General features: G+C 39.4%; 3 protein-coding genes across 11 annotated transcripts in view; 2 read left to right on the plus strand and 1 right to left on the minus strand.

Moving 5' to 3' along the window:
* Nucleotides 1–6,242, plus strand: part of PMS1 (PMS1 homolog 1, mismatch repair system component) — a 71,107-nt gene extending 64,865 nt beyond the window's left edge. Inside the window, exons 15-16 of one of the 2 annotated variants that reach the window (XM_071811174.1) lie at nucleotides 23–69; nucleotides 4,423–6,242. In XM_071811174.1, the coding sequence (XP_071667275.1) occupies nucleotides 23–69; nucleotides 4,423–4,475 (100 nt within the window). In that variant the 3' untranslated portion in view covers nucleotides 4,476–6,242. The remainder of the gene's footprint in view (nucleotides 1–22; nucleotides 70–4,422) is intronic. The other variant, XM_071811175.1, reaches the window with a different exon arrangement.
* Nucleotides 6,243–8,869: 2,627 nt separating this feature from the next.
* MSTN (myostatin) lies at nucleotides 8,870–16,887 on the minus strand. Its single transcript, XM_065840323.2, has 3 exons — nucleotides 15,472–16,887; nucleotides 12,929–13,302; nucleotides 8,870–10,645 (listed from the first exon to the last, which is right to left on the minus strand). The coding sequence occupies exons 1-3, from the start codon at nucleotides 15,842–15,844 to the stop codon at nucleotides 10,265–10,267; spliced, it is 1,128 nt and encodes a 375-aa protein (XP_065696395.1). The 5' UTR covers nucleotides 15,845–16,887; the 3' UTR covers nucleotides 8,870–10,264.
* The window catches only part of C7H2orf88 (chromosome 7 C2orf88 homolog), a 36,916-nt gene continuing 31,975 nt past the window's right edge, over nucleotides 15,618–20,558 (plus strand). For 7 of the 8 annotated variants that reach the window (XM_071811201.1, XM_071811195.1, XM_071811200.1 and 4 more), the window contains exons 1-2: nucleotides 15,618–15,811; nucleotides 17,506–17,573. The gene's annotated coding sequence lies outside the window, so the exon portion shown is untranslated. Of the gene's footprint in view, nucleotides 15,812–17,505; nucleotides 17,574–18,130; nucleotides 18,691–20,558 lie in introns of all 8 variants that reach the window. The other variant, XM_071811196.1, reaches the window with a different exon arrangement.

Consider the following 20,558-nt stretch of genomic DNA (forward strand, 5'->3'; position numbering starts at 1 on the left):
TTTACTACTACATTCTTTACAGCTCACAGAGTGAGGGGCATGTTGGAACTCTCATGACCTGGACCTCTGGTGAGTGAAAACTTAAAAATTAACTATAACAAAGGATGGAAATATTATTCCTCCTCCTGCCTGGTAAATAAGTCAATACCATTCTCTCCTTGCCCCATGATGTATGTGATTATGTATTCCACATCGGATAGTAGTGCTTTAGCAGAATTATTGCATATCTTGAGAGTGCATTCATCTGGGAGGAAAGAAACACAGAATATAGAAGGCAGTTGTGGGTCCTGATGCAGAAATGAAGATGCTTGTGAGTTGCACCTGTGTGTTAGACTTAAGTATCTAAAATGTCTGTTTTAGATTTACTCTTTAAATGTTGTCAGGTTGTCAAGGTTTGAGTCAAAAAGGGGATTTTTCAGGGATGTCTTCTGGAAAATACCAATCTACTGTATCCCTCTCCTGTAATTTACAGCAGAGACAGAATATTAATGCCAGACTTTCAAAGACGCTGATCCAAGAATATATTCCCTTCTCAAGTCCCAGAGGAAAACTTACCAAGTTACTTCTCCAAAATATCATTCTGTTTGAGATAGTATTTGCCTGATTTTAGAGAAACAATTTTAGGTGTACAATGAAGATCAGTTATCTCATGATTTTATTATACTTTATTCACATGACCTTCTGGATATTATCTGTAGGATATCTGAAAACTTACATTTTGTGTAGAATGTAAAATGTTACTCTATTGAATACGAGAAATAGAAAGCCAGATGCCTCAGCACAGTAGGAGGACCAGTGGAAGAGGGGCTTTTTAGATCCAGTAAACACTTATTTTTTCTGTTATCATTTCGGTAATGATTAAAAACGTTGGTGATTCAAAGTGCCTGATTCTTATTTCCATGTTAATGCCACGCAACCTTGATTTTTGCCAAAGTTTCACAAGATTTTAGGAAAACAAGGGTTGATGAAGTTGTGCTTTGCTTTGGGTTTTCATGAGGGGTGTGTTTGTTTCTTTTTCTTTTTGTTATGATAAGTATTCAGCTTTTACAGGAGAAAATTTGACCTTCACTATAGGTGCCTACATATCTTCAGTAGCTGTGGAAACATTTACTGAAATTCTGTTGAGTGAAGTGTATCTAATTTTACTATGGTTACAGATCAAATGCTAAATAAAAGGTCTGATAATAGTGGTAAAGGTTATAGAGACAATGCTGTGAAATGCAAGAACTGCTTTCATGGAATGACAATAGTCTGATTTGGCTTTCTGTTATGTTAGACTTGCGTGGATGGACAGGAACTGACATGAGAACTTGATGCCTTGGCTCAAGAAAGGGACAGGGGATCACTGAAATAGTTCCCTTTGAGCTTATCTGTTTCTATTTCAATTTTCCAATTTTGTGCCTGCTTCAGTTTGTTTAGCACTCTTGAACAGGTGAGGCATATAGAAAATAATATTCTGAAATAAAAGGTTTTAAATCCATTTCACTAACTTGAAACATCAGTTCTGCCTCCTCATATTTGCAAAAAGGACCCAGAAATGTTCCTGCTAAAGAAACAGCTGTCAAAATATTGTCGACTTCTTATGTGGTTATTTTATTTGCTGCCCACACTGACAGCAGTATCTCTAATAGAAATGTCCCTTTCTGCACACCCGGCAGGACCATTCCCAGACTGTGTGGAGGTGGTCCTTGGGGATGGAGGTCCCTCCTGTGCCCTTTTGCCTTTCAGGGCAGCTTTCCACCATGATTCCATTCCTGGAAGAAGCCATAAGCCCAGGGCTGCTGTTCTTTTATTTTTGCCTCTCTGCTGTCTTATAGTTGCTCCAGCAGTTACCCCCAGTCATCACATTCCCATCCAGATATGAGTTGCAGAGCCAGCAGAAGGTCTTTCTCATGCAGCCCATCCCACACCCATCTCCAGTGTCCTCCAGAAGGCTCCAGAATTGCTGGTTTCCTGCTGTGTTGCCCTTCCAGCAGGTGCTGGGGTGCTTGAAGTCTCTACATTAACCTGTGACCATGAAGTTTCATCTAGTTCTTTAAAGGACGCTTCCTTATTGAACATTATAAGATGTTCTGCAACAGACGCCCACTGTGACGTCTCCCTTACTGGGAGCCCTCTCTTTGATCCCAATGACTCTGCAAATACTTAGACAATCCTAATTCTTCCTGCGTGTTTCCCACTATGTTTGACGTTGTGTGTGGGCATTGGAGATGGACCTGATGGCTTTGCAGCTTGCTCAGGGGCAGTGCCACCCCTCTGTCCACACATGCTTCTCCTGTTCCCACACTCACTGCCTTCTTTGCTGCTCAAGTGCTAACCACCTTGTCTTGCCTTTGATATTGTGCCTTATACAACAGAGGTGGTTTTGTCTCTCTGTGGATGAGTAGAAAGAACAAACTGTGAGGCTTGTGGGGAGGTGTTAGATCAGCCCAGGCTGATTCAACCTCACCAGCTCTTGTGAGAGAAGCTCGAGTCCTGGGCAGCTGACTTGCCAGCAGACATATGACTCTTTGCTGCTGCATCCTGACTGTTGCTCTTGCATTGAGCAGATTATGCTTAGCTCAGAATGTCTGTCTAGTCTGTAACTGCATATTCTGCTTACAAAAAGCTTTAACTTTTTGTTGTGAAAATACAGTATCACGTACAGTTGGAAGAGCTTAATCTCGACTGACACAGCATCCCACCCTCCCTTCAGTGTAATGTGCAAGATCTAACACGGATAACTTACAAAGTGTAGTATAATCAAGCTGTGGGTGTATTGGCGTCATTGGTGTTTGCTGTAAGCTGATGGAGAAGGTGTTGCTAAATCTTTGAGCGAGATCCATAGCAACGCTGTAAAGGAACAATTGGCTTCCAAACCAGAATTAGGTTCCGTGGGAGCGGATCTGTAAGCGCCTCGTGAAGGCTGCATGTCCAAAACCGAGTAATCGCATTTTGTTCTAACTAAGCTCCTTCTTAATCACAGTCAAGAGAAAATTGTGGAACCAATTTTTGGTTCTTTTTCAGCTAAAGATCTGAAGTTTAGCCATATCTAGTCCAAACAACAGAGACTGAGGATTGCGTTGTGCCTTCTGTAAGCGTAATTTTTTTGAGATCAACTCAAAAACAGAAGAAAAGAGGATTGTCAGGTATGATTATGTAGCTGTAACAATGCAGATCTAGTCAAATGAGATCTTGTACAGTTGAGGTGGGAGGTTCAAAGAAGTGGCCAGTCATGGGCAGCTACAGATTTCTGAAGCGTTTTATAAAGGCTTCTACAAGTACACAGATAAAAGGAAGCAGGAGTATTGCTGTCACCAGAAAAAAAAAGGTGGTAAAAGGTGCAGGTCTGTGTAAGATCTCTTACTAAACTGGTATCCTGCTGCCTAAAACCTGTGCTCCAAAGTAAGAACTAGTAAAAAGTAACTCACACTATTGCTTATTACATGTGATAACAGAATAGGTAAGAGAAAAAGCAATCAACAGATACCTTGTTCACCAGTGGTTAAGATGGAAAATGTCTTTTACTAAAAAAAAAGTCTGGTGTTTTGTTTTTTTTTTCCCTAATGTTCATAAGATGGCTATTTTTAAACAGAAATAAGTAAATTAATCACTTCAGAAGTTTTTAGCCTGGATAAAGCACTAAAAAGCTGGGGATTTTTTGTGAATAGTTTTTTCCCTGCAATCTGAAAATGTCTGTGTACTTTTAAAATTTTAGGGTGAAAGTTTCCATGAAAAAAGATGGAACCTTAAAAAAAAAAAAGAAGGAAGGAAGGAAAAAAAGAGGTTTAATAGCACATAAAGTTTTTGACAAGCAAAGAAACCTAAAATTATAGTAAGCCTGCAGGTCACTGTAATTTTGTGGCAACTAGAGCTTGAGTCTAGATCTGAGTTGGTTGATACGGAGAGTTGAGACACTTATTTGGGAACAAGAGGAGTAAAATGCTTTTAGAAATCAGAAGAGAAATCTGTGAGGCTACTTTAACATTTCCAGTTTTGAGAAGATATTTGAAAACTGGAACAAAGACATTTGTACAGAAGAGTAGATTAATAGGTGAGTAAGCTGTGAGTTATACATAGCAGCTGACAAATAAGAGCTGAGGCAAGTACCCTGAGAATATTTCAGAGACAACAGAGTGGCCTCAAAAGAGGGTGTTTTGAGCAGCTCCATTTTGTGTCTCCCTAGGAAAATAGCGTCATTATAAAGGTGATGTTCTCTCTGAATGTGTGCCAGGTAAGAACTTCCTCTGGAAAAAGAAAAACAAACAAAAACAGATTAAATAATGATGCTGTGGCTGTATATTTTCATGTGACTTCAGAAGAATGCTTCTGCATGGGGAAAATCACTATTTTAATGGCTGTCTAGAAGGAAAATACTCAATTATTATAAAGTTATGCTGATGTCAGTTGTAGTAACCCATACTCTTTAATGCCTTTGGACAGGCGGTGGTCATTACTGGAATTGCATGGCTTCTGTTCCACACTGCGATGGGTGAGCAGCACCACTGAACAGAACACTCTGGCCAAGTGGTGAGGCGAAGCTTCAGCAGATTTGTGGTAGGTGTCACCTACAGCAGTGAAGCAATGGGTTGTTGGGTTTTGGTTATTTCCACTGCACTAGCACCTAGGCTGAGCCGTGCCCTGGCAGGGTGTGCAGGGTGTGTATTTGCCGTGCCTCCTGCGCCGCCGCCACCACCTGGCGCCACGCTTGAGGTGAAGCTGCAACCTGATGCTATAATGCATGACAGCCAGGTGTTCGGTTTTGCTGTTTCATACATCAGTGCTACTGAACTTAATGAATAACATGAAAAATCATGAGGAAAATGTTAGTAGGAAAGAAGATTGCTCTTTGGCTAAAATCAGAATTAACCTGTATTTCAAAGGTGCAGATGCTAAAGCATAAAGTCTTTGCTCTGCATGCTGTTGTGGATGGTGCTTAAGAGCGAGCATTATTTTGGAGTGCTTTATGGTATTGAATTTGCAGTGCTGTCTCCTGAATACTGTTGATTGGTTGGGAAGGTAATTGCTGCTCTCTTAGATGAAAGACTAATGAGGAAAATAAGAATGTTGACAGTATTTCTGCAGGAAGAGTTCATTAATCAAATAATCTTAACTGCAAGCTATTAGCCAAGTAATGAGTAATTGTATTTTGGATTGCTACATATTCAGATTATGATGCAACAGCTTATAATTAAGTTAGATTTACTTTAAAACAACTTAAAATGTTCTTTTAATCTTGGCAAAGAACAGATCTTTTCAGTTTAAGTATTAATATGGTCAAGAAGTTGAAGTTTAGCAAATGCCTCCAGTATTGGGAAGATAAAATCTTTCTTGCTGTCTTGGTTACATCACATCAAATTATTTAACTCCTTCAAATTTTGTGGTTTTGTATTATGCGCAGTTTCTTGAAATATATAGAAGCAAGCCATCCTGTGCAAATGACTGCTTTACAATGAACTTTATACCTTGCATGATATCAATATATTCTCTTTGTGTGGCGCTTGTCTCCCAAACTACCTATTTTAAGTTTTGTGGAAACCATCTGTCAAGTAACACCTCCATAATGCTCTCCTGGATACTTTTCCCATACCATCCTAATCTTTAAGGGCTCTGGTTAATTTTACTGGTGAAACAAGCTGTATAAGGTGCACTTCCATATAAAATGAGCGTTATTATGCTTTCCTAGCCAGAGATCCGAACCAGATCTCACCCAAAGGTCGTGCATGCAGCAGGAGGAACAGAAAAGCCAGTGCTGAGCCAAGGCTTGTCCCTCTGCCTTTCCACAGGCAGGATCCTCTCGAGCTGAATCCTTTCCACTCTTGAACAGGGAACGGCTTTGCTATTAAGCATTCAAGGTAGCATGTGGTAAATGTGATGGAAAAGCAATAGGTTTGAAATTAAATTTGGGGTTTGATTTGCAGTGAAAGGCATTTCTATGAGGAGAAAAGGCTTTAGGTTTACTGGCTACTTTGGATGCCTAATGAGATTTAGAGCAGGAATAGCCTCTAGGTTAAGAACTGGTACATCACAGGTTGACTCGTGGACACTAAGCTGTTTTTTTCTTTCTCTGAAAACTACTATTTGGAAAACATGCATGCTTAGTGTGAATTATGTCTACTTCTGAGGGAAAGGAATGGTCTTTCCTGTAGCCTCAGAAGGTCTTAGTGGTCAAGGCTGGTGAAAGTCAGCCAGACTTACACTCAAAATGCTGCAGAGCTCCTTGCTGATCTTGACACCTCATCTACCAGAGGGGTTCAGGGCTTGTTGTCATCTGTGCTTCTGGAGTACTGAAAATCAGATGGTAGAATACCCACTGCAATGGTCCTTCATACCTCAAGTTCAGTCTATCCAACCACCAAAGAAAATAATTCTGCTTAATTTATTGATACACCTAGTAATTAATTGCAGTAGTTTACTGTTGAATGAATGGTACATTTATAATCCATAGCTTTTTTTTCCCATGAGATTGCTTCAGCAGATATAGACACACTTAGATTGTGATTCTTTAGAAACAGACAAGAGTGAACAGAGCTGTACTTCATGCCTATTGAAATTCAGAAGCTGGCCTGTAGCCCTGACTTCTTCTGGATCTCATCGGGGGCTTTTATAAACTAAACAGGAGAAAGAATTGGCATTTCAGTGTTTTCAGAGCTTGTTAACATCTTATTTTTATGGATTCAAACATGCTACATGTGCATTCCAAGGGTGAGTTATGGTCTTACTGCTTGCAAGGGAAGATTGCATAGAGAAGCAGATGCAGTCATGTTAGTAATTTACTGAGCGGTTCTTTGGCATGTGTCTTGATATTAAATCAATATATAGATATCTACTTGCTTTAGATAATATTGTTGGGATGAAGCTGAAGTGCAAGCACACAGCTAACTTGGGCCAGTTGAAACAGGTAACTAAGATTCTTTGTGACATTTTTGCTGAATTACAAAGGTACAGTGTTGTTTTGTAATAAACCTGTCATGTAAAGCTTCTAGTTAGTGCCTTCTGTGGCCTATTTCCCAATATTCTTAAACTATTATTCACTAAATTTATAAGTGAAGGTGGGATCATTTGTTTATTAAGTTTGTCTGTCCAGTACTTCTGATTATAATACCCCAATTTGGTTTGCTGTAACTTTAACAAAATGTAACTGCCTGGACTGAACTGTCCAAGCCTGGACTGAACTGTCCAAGCCTAGTCTCAGGCTGATTTCTTTTTGAAGACATTGAGCCAAAAGAGCTCATTCACATCCAAGAATGAGTCAATTCAATAATCTCCCTGATTAAAAAAGAAACCACCCATAAAACCTGTGTACAGCGAGATCTGAGGGACACAAGAAGCGGTCTCAGATGCTGCTGAAGTATCTAGGCCCTGAGCCTTGGAAATACAAGGATGTAACAGCAAGAACTGAATGAATCATTGACATCTCGGATCAATTGCCAATAAACACACTAATTATGAATCATTCAGCGTCTAGAATCAACAAGACCAAAGCCCAGTGTGTGCTCCTTGAGTAGCCACTTGCATGTGAGACCAGCATTATAAACATGGGAGCCAGCACTGCTCTATGGTAATTTCAAGTTTGGCAAAATATGGGCACATACTGCATAAAATTTTCATAGGATAAAATGTATCTGAACATCAAGATGGAATGCCAATTGGAGTTGATGCTATTGGGAATTCATATTATTTCTTTTCTCCTTTTTGGTTTATTTTTGTTTTCACTGATACCAGCAGAAAAGAGATTCCATCACTTGTGCACTGCATTTGTGCAGGGTACATTTCTTACTAGACAGCCCCTGATGTCACTTATATGGAGGTAACTGAATTTGCATTAGCTTTAGTTTAGCTATCAGGAGTAAAAATAATCATGTGGGTGTTGTAAAAAGAGTTCAATGCAGATTGGAAATGCATTTCATTTACTCTCCACTCCAAAATCCGTGCTGTATCTCAGTGGCTGTTGTTATATGAACTGATGTCTAACTACACGATATACAATGAAAGCTAATTTGAAATCTCCAAAGAGTTTAAGAGGCTTTTTGTATACCTTGTTCAGAGCTAGAATATGGATAGCTCATATGAGCAGGGTGGGACTATGCGGTGCCTGAATGTCACGAGTTAAAAGTCAAAGGGCAAAATGTTGATCTCCCTTAAGGCCAGTGGAAGTTTTGCTGTTAACTGCAACAAACCTAAGATTTCTGCCTTAATTCTAAAACCTTAGTTTTTGGAGAGAAAGAAACTACATTGTACTTCTCGAGGCTTCACCAAGACTCTGTATTCTAAGAGTTTTAAAATTATGTTTAATTTACTCTGATTGTGTTTTGTGGGAAACTAAATTGAAAGTGTATTTAAGGGCTCCAGAGACCTGCTCTGATGAACTCCATGAGGAGACACTGAACATCTGCTTGATGCTCAGACACAGCTTTAGCAGAACTCCTAATTGTTCAAAAGAAATTATAGAAAATCTATTTGCTTTTATGTTTCAAAACTCATCACTCAAACTTTAAAATTTAGTGCCCTTATATGAAAAAAAAAAAGTAAAAAATGCAATACAAAATACTTACCACCTAGGCAGAAAATATATAAAAGAGGAAGGGAAAGAAAACCAAGCATTTTTGCAATTTTAGAGTGGTTTTACATAAAGGAAAATTCAAAACTGAATTTTGGATTATAACAGATGTGTATCATACCAACACGAAAATTTAACAGTGATTTGGTTGTTTTAATGAGCACCTGGTTTATCAGTTCTCTTTCACATGTGAAATGAAATGGACTTTATAGTAAATAGGTTTTTTAAATTTCACTTAACAATTTTTTCCCAAAAGGAAAATGTACAGAAATTGTGTGGAAATCAATGTGTTGTGTTTGCTCAAATAAAGATAAAGTTTGCAGCAAAGTATTTAAATATAATAAAATGCATTTAATAGCAATCTTTTGTGGTATCATCATTATTTATGGACATAACATTCAAAGTACGGAAATTCAGTTATGGATCAAACTGACCATAAAAACAGTAACCCAAAGAACCTTATAAACATGTCAACACCCATCATTTATCACAGATGGCTCATACCAATGTAAAAAAAACCCCAACATATAAAATGTAGTATAATTCTCAACATATGGTTTACTTTGTTGCATTGTTCCTATGTATTATTTGTGTTTAAATCCAGAAAATTATATTATGAAGAGAATATTGGTTTTGTTTATTAAACTAAAGTACAGGTTAAAGTCACTCTTTTCTGCAATGAACATATACCAACAGTGATTAAAAAATAAACATTTATTTACAAAATATTGATGCATACATATTACACAAGTCAGTTATATCAAAGTGGTTTTTTTAAACAATATCTGTAGCAACCAACTATTTGCATTGGTTTATCATAGTGCAAACGGTAATGTTGCAAAGGCAGGTTATAATGTGGGATTCCGATTTCCATGGTAGCCTTCTCTGCTGCCTTTTGGTTTACAACGTCTAGAAAACTATTCCCTTTCGCTTAAAAAATAGCTATTTCTTGCGAATGTTGAATAGTGTACCTGAGGATAGGGCAAATTCATTATTATTCTAAATTCTTTCACTTAGATAACTATCTCTCTATTTACTCAGCCTGCTTACGTAGCACCATTGCCATTGATTACTAACATACTAATGAGAAAAAGGAATGGAAACACACTAAATACACTATGCCATCCCAATGTCAGGATTTGTCCATTTATGTGGAATTTTGTCTGATACATTTCACAATTCTGCATTATATATTCAAGTGTTTAAGGATAATTCTGGTGGTATTGTGTAGTGGTGTATACGTGAACCAGTATATATTTTTCTGTAAGTACAATATGAAGTGAAGCTGTGAAGAAATGGAGTTAAAAGCCCGCTCCTTCTGTCCACAGATGAGAAGGAGCTTGCTTTTGATTACCAACATGTACTGAAACCTGTGTATAAATTTGCGTCTGAATGACTGAAAATTGATTCCCTCACAATGTAAGAACTTTGTGTATCTAATCCGGTGATTTTGATTGTAGCTCTTCTTTTTCACTGGCTCAAAGCCAGCCGTTACGTAACTCTGTCGTCCTTCAGTTCAGGTTCTGGAGCTGGTGCTGCACTAAATCTGTACGATAGCCTATCACGCAGCATATAGGATGTCGGCAATGCCTAGTGTACGTAGTGTACATAACTTCACAGTTTCAAAGACTGGTGAGGGGGTACAACTTTTTTATCTTTTCCTCTTTTTTTTTTTTTTTTTTTTTGGTATCTTCCGCAATTTACAAAGTGGATCTCACAACAATCTCATGAGCAGCCGCAGCGATCTACAACCATGGCAGGTATCTTGCCATATATTATTTGTTCTTTCCCGTTGAAGTAGAGCATGTTTATGGGGGACATCTTGGTGGGCGTGCAGCAAGGGCCTGCTGAACCTCTGGGGTTTGCTTGGTGTACGAGGTGAGTGTGCGGGTATTTTTGTAAAAAAACAAATTCGCATTCTCCGGAGCAGTAATTGGCTTTGTATCTTTTAGGTGCGATAATCCAGTCCCACCCAAAAGCTTCGAAATCCACGGTCAGTGGGTAGCGACAACATCGGGATTCTGTTGAGTGCTCGTCACAGTCAAGGCCAAAATCTCTGCGGGACCGTTTTGGTGTGTCTGTAACTCTGACCTCTAAAAATGGGTTCTGTGAGGAGAGAAGAACGAATCAGAAGCATTACTGAGGTAAGCCTAAGTTCAGCAAAACCATGCAAATATAGACCGTTTCAGACACAGATGTATTATGTCAAGTCAATACACTCAAATAACATTTGTAAATGTTTCTGAAGTTACACTCTCTGGAGAAATTTATCCTCCTCTAAATCTCTGTTATATTTGATCTCTGCTTGAGGATTATTCCTCTTTTCATGCTAAGGATCAGCATTTCCTGAAATCACCATCTTCTCAGTGCTAGCATTTTTTTTTGTTAGCTGCTAAAACAACGTTTCAGAAATTTTGAGGATGCTGGATTTTCACTTTTGCTGTGGGATCTGTTTGTTTTAAACCCCATACTAAAAGCTACTTTTTTTCTATAGAAGAACTCAAAACTTTTAAAGGGCGGGACCGACTAGTGTGGGTCTCCTTGTTTGAGTCCTGAAATTCCCTCCATTAAAACCATAACCAGTTCAGGGTCTCTGGATATCAAGGAAGGTTTCTTGTCCAGACCAAGTAGGACAGAATTCGTCCTGCGATTGCTGTTTTTCTTGAGTGACTTCAGTGGCAGTAGAAATGTCTGTTTCACCTACTGGGACAGGTTACTTGGTCTTCACAGCTTTCCCCTCGGCCAGAGGGCTGAATTTGGAGGGACAGCTAATATTTTGACTCCTGATCGAGCCCTGTGGCCAGGAATGTACTTTTGGCAGGTCCCTGAGCTGTGTGCCTCCTCCTAAAGGTGTGTTTCCATGGAGACCAACTGAGAATAGAAAGAAATCCTAAGCTTTACCATCATGAGTTTGAAAAAGTTCCTGAAGTTTCCTCCCTTCCACATCCTGGTTTGAGCCCCGTGTGTCAGTTTGGCTCTGACTGGGCTGTCCCATAAAGGAAAACCGTTCCTTAGGAGTAACTAACAGCCCAGCTGAGTTTGTTAGGTGGGTTTGTCCTCTCCAAGATACCCGCCTCTGTGGCTGCAAGTTGTCCAGCTGCTGGAGATGCTCCTCCCAAAGGTAAATGATACAGGCTGGAGCTTGGTGAGAGGAGCATCCCGGTACCAGGAGCTGCCAGAGAGGAGACAGAGTGAAGAGAATTTTCTCTCCTGTTTTCTATCAGCTGTGCATCTAACTCTGCCCTGCTGCTGAATTGGCTTGTCGTTACAGATGATGATAACAACCATGGTTATCCACATATGTGAAAACAGAGTTGGGTATTTGAGTGGATGGAGGTGGTGAGGACATTCCATTTCGTGATATCCAGCCAGCCTATTTCAGGTATCTTGAGGTACACATCTATACTGGATCTACAATTAAGATATCACAGTATTTTTCCTTTAAGTTCTTTTACCTGCACTATACTGCTATGAAGTTAAATGTTACCTAGCTATGTAAATATGGATGGACTCCATGATCTTAAAGATCTTTTCCAGCCTAAGTGATTCTGTGATAAACAGATTGATCTACTGCATAGAAGTAAAAGTAAAACAACAATGTTGATATTTTGTTCAAAACAAGGGATTTCTTCATTGTGATAGGTTCAGGAATTTGTACAGGTTGTAGATAGTTAGTGACTTGCAGAAACAATAACAAGGAAAATGGTGTAGTTTAACCAGTACACTTTGGATTTAATTTGTTAATATCTACTTGTGAAAAGAAACCAGATAGTTATTTTATGCTCTTTCTCATAATTATCGCCCATTTATTGAATCAAGCAGAATTTCTCTATTCAAACATTACTAATAAGTGGAATGATACACTTTATCGCATACATAGTTTAACATCATGAAAACATGTTCTCACTTTCACAAACATAGATAATTCTTGCTCTTGTTAACAGAAAATTTAGACATACAGATCACGGAGAAGCTCCCTCACTTTCTCAGCGATATCAGATGCAACTTTCCTATCAATGAAAGAATCTAACAACTCTTCTTCTAGCTTCATGTAACATAACTGCTTATCAAGCAGTATTTGCTCTCAAATTTGAAAACAACATTGCTTTGATAGTACCACTCATCAGCAAATACCAAAACATTTTCTAGTTAATGCCTCTCAACATCCCTCTGAAGTCCTGCAATCTGCCTCAGTTTTTCAAATAGGGAAACAGAGGCACAGGAATGCTATTGATTTTTACATGATCAGGGAGCAAGGAAAGAAAGAATTTGCTGTACAGAACTCTTCCATTCCCTAAACAATGCTTCCATTTTATCCTTAAAACACAACTTAAATGCTTTCCAATAAAATGCAAGATATTTAAGTGAGATTTTTCTAAATGAACTCACCAATCCATCTTCTCCTGGTCCTGGGAAAGTTACAGCAAGATCTCGTCCATTCTCATCAAAAGCTTTTATTTCGATGCCTAAATTGGATTCAGGCTGTTTGAGCCAATTTTGTAACACTGTCTTCACATCGATACTCTGCCAAATACCAGTGCCTGGGTTCATGTCAAGTTTCAAAGATCGAATTCCAGTATATCTTGTGCCGTCTTTCATGGGTTTAATAAGTCTCAGGATCTGCACAAACACCGTTGTAGGTTTTTGGACTTGCCTCAAGTATATCCACAATTGTGCCTTTACTACTTTGTTATATTGGATTTTAGAGCTAAACTTAAAGAAGCAACATTTTGGTTTTCCCTCCATTTGTACAAGAAAATCAGCTATAAATGAATGGAAAGAACAGATTACTGAAAAGGGAACAAAAAGAAATATGCATATATAAACCAAATTTATTTTTTTCCAGACCATGTAGGAAGTCTTACAATATGTAATAAACAGTATCAGTAACAAAGTAGATTTAACTTAATTAATTTCCTGTGGTTTATGCCCTGCAACAAATTCAGTGGATATCAACAAAATCATTATGCTATCATAAGTAATGTAAGTAACATAATGTGACAAGGAACCAACGATTGTTTTTTAGACAGGCTAAAATGAAGTTTGGCTAATCATTTTCTAATTAACTCTAGCTGGTGCGCTGTGCTCCGCAGGCTGAGCCGAGCAGAGGTGTGCTTGGGCTGAAACTCAGAGATGACGGGCAATGATGAGAAATGCACACTGGGGAGGGCCTCTGCGTGCTCGGGGCTCAGACCAGGGCTACTGGTGCTGTGGGCTGACCTGTCCAGCGGCAAAATTGCCTCTTTCCCAGGCAAAAACTGCCTGGGGAGAGGGCACAGCCTGTACTGCCTCACAGGGACTACTGCCACCGCCTTTCTGCTGGCCACCTCATGAGAACCTTCCTAAACCTGCACAACAGCAACTTTGCACAAGCTGACTGATGTGCATGTGGTGATCTAGCTCTCTCTAATTTACTAACTAGCCTTAGTGTGCTATATACATCATACAGAGACAGTCATGGGCACATGAACACTTTACTTCATTTTCCACGAAGAAGAGAAATTTATCAACAGAGCATTAATCTAAGGATCATTTTGTTTTCATTTGAATGATATTATAAGAAAGTCATGTGCAGTGCGGTGTTCCTCCTTCCTGTAGCCTATGATGCAGCTGTCATACCTAGTCATGGCAATAGCTTTCCATGCCAGGATAAAATGGGTAATACTAATCTTAATACTAATCTTAGATGGTGCAGGGCTTTAACAATCATAAATCTCACCACTTTAGGTACCTGTTTCTTTAGTGCATTTAAAATAGTTCAAGGGCTTTTTGTAAAAAGCAGGAAATGAACTCAGATCAATGAAGCCCAATGACTTTTCTTCGGTCATTGAAATTATGTAACAGTTTAATTAAAAATAGTTATAAAGCCTTGGACGTAATAGGCTGGAATAAAACTACTGGCAGAACTCAGCTTTGTGATAAGGCTGCAGTAATATGTTGCTATTAAGCACACATCTTATTAATTAGTATGTTGAAAAATTCTACAGATAAAGTTACTTTTTCATTGATGTGCACGTTTTTTGCTGGCTAGAGCGACTGATACTGTTCTAATACGTGTGTCGCAATGATATCTGTAACTGCTAACATGCCTTATATGTCCTGTCATCTTTTTCCTGTTTGACATCATATTCATAAGTGTTATTTTAAAAAACAGCTGCCATAGCCAAATACTTTAGCTGATGAAGAACATAAGATACTATAGTATTAGCCATGCAAAAGATACTTGATAGGAGCCATAGCAGATGTTTAGCACTCAGAAGATAACTCAGAATCTGCTCATTCAGTAAATGCCTTCATTCTTCCTTGGCACGACTACTGGAGCTGATTGCTATAGCATGGACATTTTAACATTTAAATCTGTTACACGCATATTTGCTTTAAATATATAGTTTTAACTCAGAGGTGGGTGGTGCTAGTTTATGGGATCAGCAAGAAGCAAGAATTTAACTCTATACTTGCACTTACTGTAACATGTTGCAGCTAGGTAAATCTAGTGCTCTAAGCTGTATTTCTGCTGACTTCTCTTGCTCCTAAAAATACTGCCCAGTGAAACCTCCCTCAGAAAAATACAGTTAATTCATTATTTACACTTGTACTTTGTATTAGTGATAGGAAATGCCCCGAGCACTGCAGATAACGAAGTCAACTAAACTGCAGATCTCCCTTTGCTTTCTAAGGCAATGGACAAATCCCAAGTGCTACAGGGCGTATGTGTTATAAGGAGCTGAAAACCGAACAGTAAAACAAAGGATCGCAACACAGTCATCTGAACCTGGCTCAAATTCTTTAGAAATAACGCTCTCCTCCTTCCCTCCCTCCCTCCAGCAGCCTCCAGCCTGTTGGGAGACCCGAGGAGGAGTTGCGTGGCTCTATGGCAGGGAGACAACTCTCTCGGAGGAGCAGCGGGAGACGAAAGCAGTGGGGTTACTTACACTCCGTCGGCATTGTGATTATCGTTTCGGTGGTGGCATGATAGTCATCATCTTCCAAAGAGCCATCGCTACTATCGTCTCTCTGGACATCATACTGATCAATCAGTTCCTGTAGCGGAGGAGCTTTGGGTAAAAGTTGTTTAATAAGATCCCTGCTAATGTTAGGAGCTTGTTCCAGTCGCAGTTTGCTGAGGATTTGAATCTTTATGGCTTCTATTCTGGAAGATTTTGTATTCTGTCTCCACGTACAAGCATTGCATAGTCCGTCTTTTTCGGAGTTCTCTGTGGGCTGACTCCCGTCATCAAGAGCCAAGGGATGAACCGAAATCAGCATGCACAGGTAAATATAAACATAGATCGCTAGCTTTTGCATGATCTCACATTCACTGCAGCTTTTTTTCCTTTTTCTTTTTTTTCCTTTTTCCCTTCCCCTTTCCCTTTCAGTACTAAATAGATCCGTGAAAGCAAATGCAATCTGAGAGACAGCTTGCCACACTGGTGTACCTTATATATTCCAAGGGGGCTTTTTATACTCCAACTTTGATTAGGCTCATGTCGTCAAACCCGACGATTGGTTGCTGTCCCAACAATGAATCTGGCTGTCAGAGGGCAAAGCCCTGTCGATCACAAGTCACTAGACAGCATTTAGTTACAGCCAAGGGTGAACTGATTTATCTGAGTGCTTCATAGAGGATATGTCTTCGCATACTGAAAGGATATATTTCCGAGCATTGTGGGCAGCAGTACTGAAAGACAGCACTGTCATTCTTAAATATATACTGACTGTGTACTTGCACTATGAATCAAGATAGACCTCCCTAAACTTGCTTGAGGCTTCTACAAGTCTTTTTGACTTGAAAGTTTGTGCTATTTAAAAGAAAATCCCATGGGATTACTGTTAGCAGGCAGGGGAAAAAATTAGAAATGCATGGCAAACAGTACTCACTTCTGTTGTTCAACAACTCAAATATATTGAGCAGTTCATATTTTAGAAAGCCGTTGTGGTTTTTTTTTTTGCTAGGAACTTGCTAAAGCAGTAATGAAGACTTTGTGCATATATGACTCCCTGCAAATGCTTATCTTGTCTGTTTGTCCCTTCAGAATATATCAAAATCCACAGAACAAATCCTTTACTGAATTAACAGTCAGTTATGAAAAATGAGCCTGTCCCCTCTTCATACTGTCACCAGGTCAGCAGAATCCTGGGCAGAAAATTAAATATTGAGAGATCTTTAGTAGCAAAGTATTTTTAAGGAATATCTTTAGCTACTCACACTAGTATTATACAGAAATAGTCCAGCTTGCTTTTTCCATTATTAGTGAGAGCACTTAAAGACTTAAAACATTTAAATCTTTACTTTGAAAATATCTCATTTTTCCATGTAATCTTTTATTTCTGTTCAAAATATCTGTATTACACCAACTTAAATGATACTTTTCTGTGCTTTCTTTTGCTTTCTACTCAAATAGACGCAAGTTCTCTATATCTTGCTCATATTTTTAAAATTACAATTTTCATATGCTTTCTGCGTAAGAGAGATACATCTATATGTGATTTTATACTTACAGGTTATAGCTTATAAAATCTTACAGCAATGTAGCTCACATTTGATGTGCTGTTAGCAAGAATTGTGGAATTCACACTTAGTTGGGAAGGGGGGCTGGGTTGTTACTCCTCAGCAAAGGCTGTATATTGCAGCAGACAGAAAGCCTGGAATTTGTATATCTCGTATGTATTTGTATATTTGGAATCTGTATATTACAGCAAAGAGAAATCCTAGAATTTCATGCAATATGCCAAAGTTTGCCTGCCTAAGTTAAGACTGAATTACCAGTTTCTCACAGTTTCTGTTCTTTTCTCATTCTGTGATTACACTTAAAAAGTGGCGAATGAGGTTTTTTTTGCTTATTTTCAAGTAGAAAAAAAGTTTGTATATGGAAAGGTGAGGGACAAAACTTTCAAAGGTTGTTTGTTTGTTTGTTTGTTTTTTATTTCTGCCTGGTCATTCATATTCTTTTGTATCACCTTTCCAGGGCATGCAAATTCATTGCATAACGCAGAACTGAGCCTAATATTCAGCTCATGACTAGTGACGTAAATAGTGAGTATTCAATTTAAATTGATTGTCCTACTCTGCTGTAAAGTTGATGCAAATGATAGATGTATCACGCTTGCACATTCCAGGCCTATGGCTTTAGGGTCAGACCTTGATATTCTGATTTCAGCCAAAATCCACATTTAAAGCAAGCAGTTTGACTTCTTAGCTCCTGAGCATTTGCTTCTTACACAAGAAAGTGCAGCCATGCACAGCATGTGGTAACATAAATGGGCTCGTAGTTCATTGGAACAGAAGTCAGGATAGATCTGAGTTTGTAGTGGAGACTGTCTGCTGTTCCTGTAACATATTTTAAACAGATCTTTAGTGCATTTCAAGTGCTGGAAATGTTGGTTTGTTTTTTTTTTTTTTTTTGGAAGATGCATAGTAAGAGTCTTTTGAAAAAGCACTGGCCCTGCTGGTGAATTTTGGGGGGGAGGGTTTAGGTTGGGGTTCTTTTTGTTTGTTTACTATTATGACAGTGAATGTCATAATAGAACTATTCTTTATCTTAAACCAGAATGACTTAACCAGTTGGGTCTAAAAAGGGAATCTCCCCCCAGGTGGAAACATTGACAGGTACCAAGTTTCACACCAGAACGAGTTTTAAAGAGAGCAATGATCCATCAATAAACAGCTGGAAATAATGATGCAGTCATTAATATCAGAGTAATTAACTGCTCTGGCAGACGAGAGCCGTGAGCCACTTGTGTTGGAGAGGGCACAAGCAAAGTGCTCAGCAAAGCAAAGCCTGCAGCACCGTGACTCCTCTTTGAATGTGCCCTGCAGCAGCTTACCCGGAGCTCAGCAGCCCCACCGGTACCTGTCCTGCTCCTTCTTCAGAGGCTTCTCACCCTGGCTGTGGTTCACCATCAGCTAATGCATGCAGAACCTCAGGGTTTTCTCCCATCTTCTGCAATGATTCTGTTAATCTGCAAAAAAAGGTCGCCTTCAATTCCTTCCACGAGGCATTTGTTGCTGACTGCAGGACCAAAGTCCTCTCCTGTAAGCCTGAAACCCCAGTGAGCTCCGAGCAAGAGCTGAGCGTGCTCTCAGCCACCGAGGTGACACGTGGTGGCAAACAGACCCTGCTGAGCCCTGTGCCTCTGCTCGCTATTTAGAGGTAGGTGGCAGAAATAGCAGCTGGAGTGGTGACACAGGGACTATGGACCACAGGTGACAAATGTGCCCCAGAATTCACCAGCAACTGCATTACCAAGAGCGATATTTTTCCATTTTTTTTCGTCAAATGCACTTCTCATATCCAAGTACTGAATAAACCTAGGCTGCTAGTAGAATACCTTTACCTTCATCTTTCGTTGTTGCCAGTTTTTTCTTTTCTGTGAAACTGGAAGAATTTGGAAGAGAGCTTAAACAGTTGCATTTGATTAGGAGCTATTGAAAGATCTCGTTTCTTTAATAATACAATACGCAATTCATTATTTTTTCTGACTTTCATTGTATGTTTTTAGAAAGTGATGACTACAGAAGTAGGTGACAGAGGTAAGAAAAGTGACAAAGTGACTGGGTAAAAGTTCCAAAAATTTATTTGGCAAAAAATAAAAAAAATTAAAAAAAAAAGGCAGCACATTACCACCAGCAAAACTAAAGAAGAGTTAAAAATGAAATGCACATCTTGCTGAACTTTATGCCATTTTAATATTTTCTTTGGGATTTGTGTCATTCTACCCGCTGTGCCTGCCAATAGTATTCCCAATACAAACTATTCAAAGATCATGGCTCAGGTCTCCAAAAGCAGGCAGTGTAGGAATGTTCCTTTATAAAGGAAAAAGGCCCATATCTGTTTAGCTGTCAACTCCTCCTCTCCTTCCCACTTCCAACAGGAGCTTTTGGAAAACCTGGGGGGAAAAAAAGGGAGATGGCGGGGGGGGGGGGGAACACCACCCCCAACAATTTTGACCAATACAGAGGTTTCAAGGACACTGTGAGTTTTATGGCAAAACAGTGATTGTGTAGAGGAAAAGGAGATTACTAATGCCCTCCCCGAGGAAAAGGCGAATGGAGCCCAACCATTACCCATCCTTTTGGCAGCCTCTAATTAGCCAATCAGCCTGTGCTTATTCCTCATTAGTCAGCAGGCTGATAGCTCTGGACCATCGACCATGTGTCAGCCCTTGCCTGGCCAGCAACCCAGAAAAAGAGATAGGGAGCAGGCTGGGATTTGAGCTTGTTTGGAGGGGACCAAACGGACATGGAAGGGAACCAGGACGTTTCTGAGAAAAGGGAGAGTTACAGGGGGTGAAGGAGCCAGGGACACGGGTTATAACACTGCCAGAAATTAGATGGCTTTGTTCTGTTGTAGGCTAGATTTTTAAATGCCTGCAGGGATTTAAATACAGCCTGCAGGACCAGAAATTCACCCTTCTCTTTTTTCTGTTGTTTAAATTAAATGAAGTATTTCCCCAGACTGATGCACCTCAGAAGGCAGGACTTCAGGAACAAAGTCGCATGTAAAATGCCTTGTAAATCTGCAATTGCTCTTTACACTGATGTCAAGTCCTACCTCAGAACAAGCTGGCTTCCTTCCCCGGTTTGTGTTATAGTATTCTTCCTGAGCCTCTGAGGAACATACACTCTGAGTCACCTTTACTCTCACCATTGTCAGCACAAAACCTGCCTTCTGGAATAGCATATTGAAATTGATAGAAAAATCCATTTAAAGTACTTTTGGGACTGGATTCATCTCTCACTTAGCTGCAATAAACTGGGAATAATGTTTGTGAAGTAATTTTGGTGGAAAAAGTCAGACATATAATTAAATACAGAGAGTTAGGGTGTTTTAAGTGCTTAACTATGGGCCCAGCTGTCCCACTGTGGGCCCACCACGTGCTTGCTCTTAGCCACCTGAATTGCAAGAGAAGTGGATTACTTTGAACCTCTAAAACAGATACAAGGTCATGTCTATAAAACATGTAGGAAGAAAACTGCAATAACAAAAAGCCTATGAAAACATCATCACAATCACATTAT

Source organism: Patagioenas fasciata, chromosome 7, assembly GCF_037038585.1.
Source record: "Patagioenas fasciata isolate bPatFas1 chromosome 7, bPatFas1.hap1, whole genome shotgun sequence".
In the NCBI taxonomy this organism is placed as follows: Eukaryota; Metazoa; Chordata; class Aves; order Columbiformes; family Columbidae; genus Patagioenas; species Patagioenas fasciata.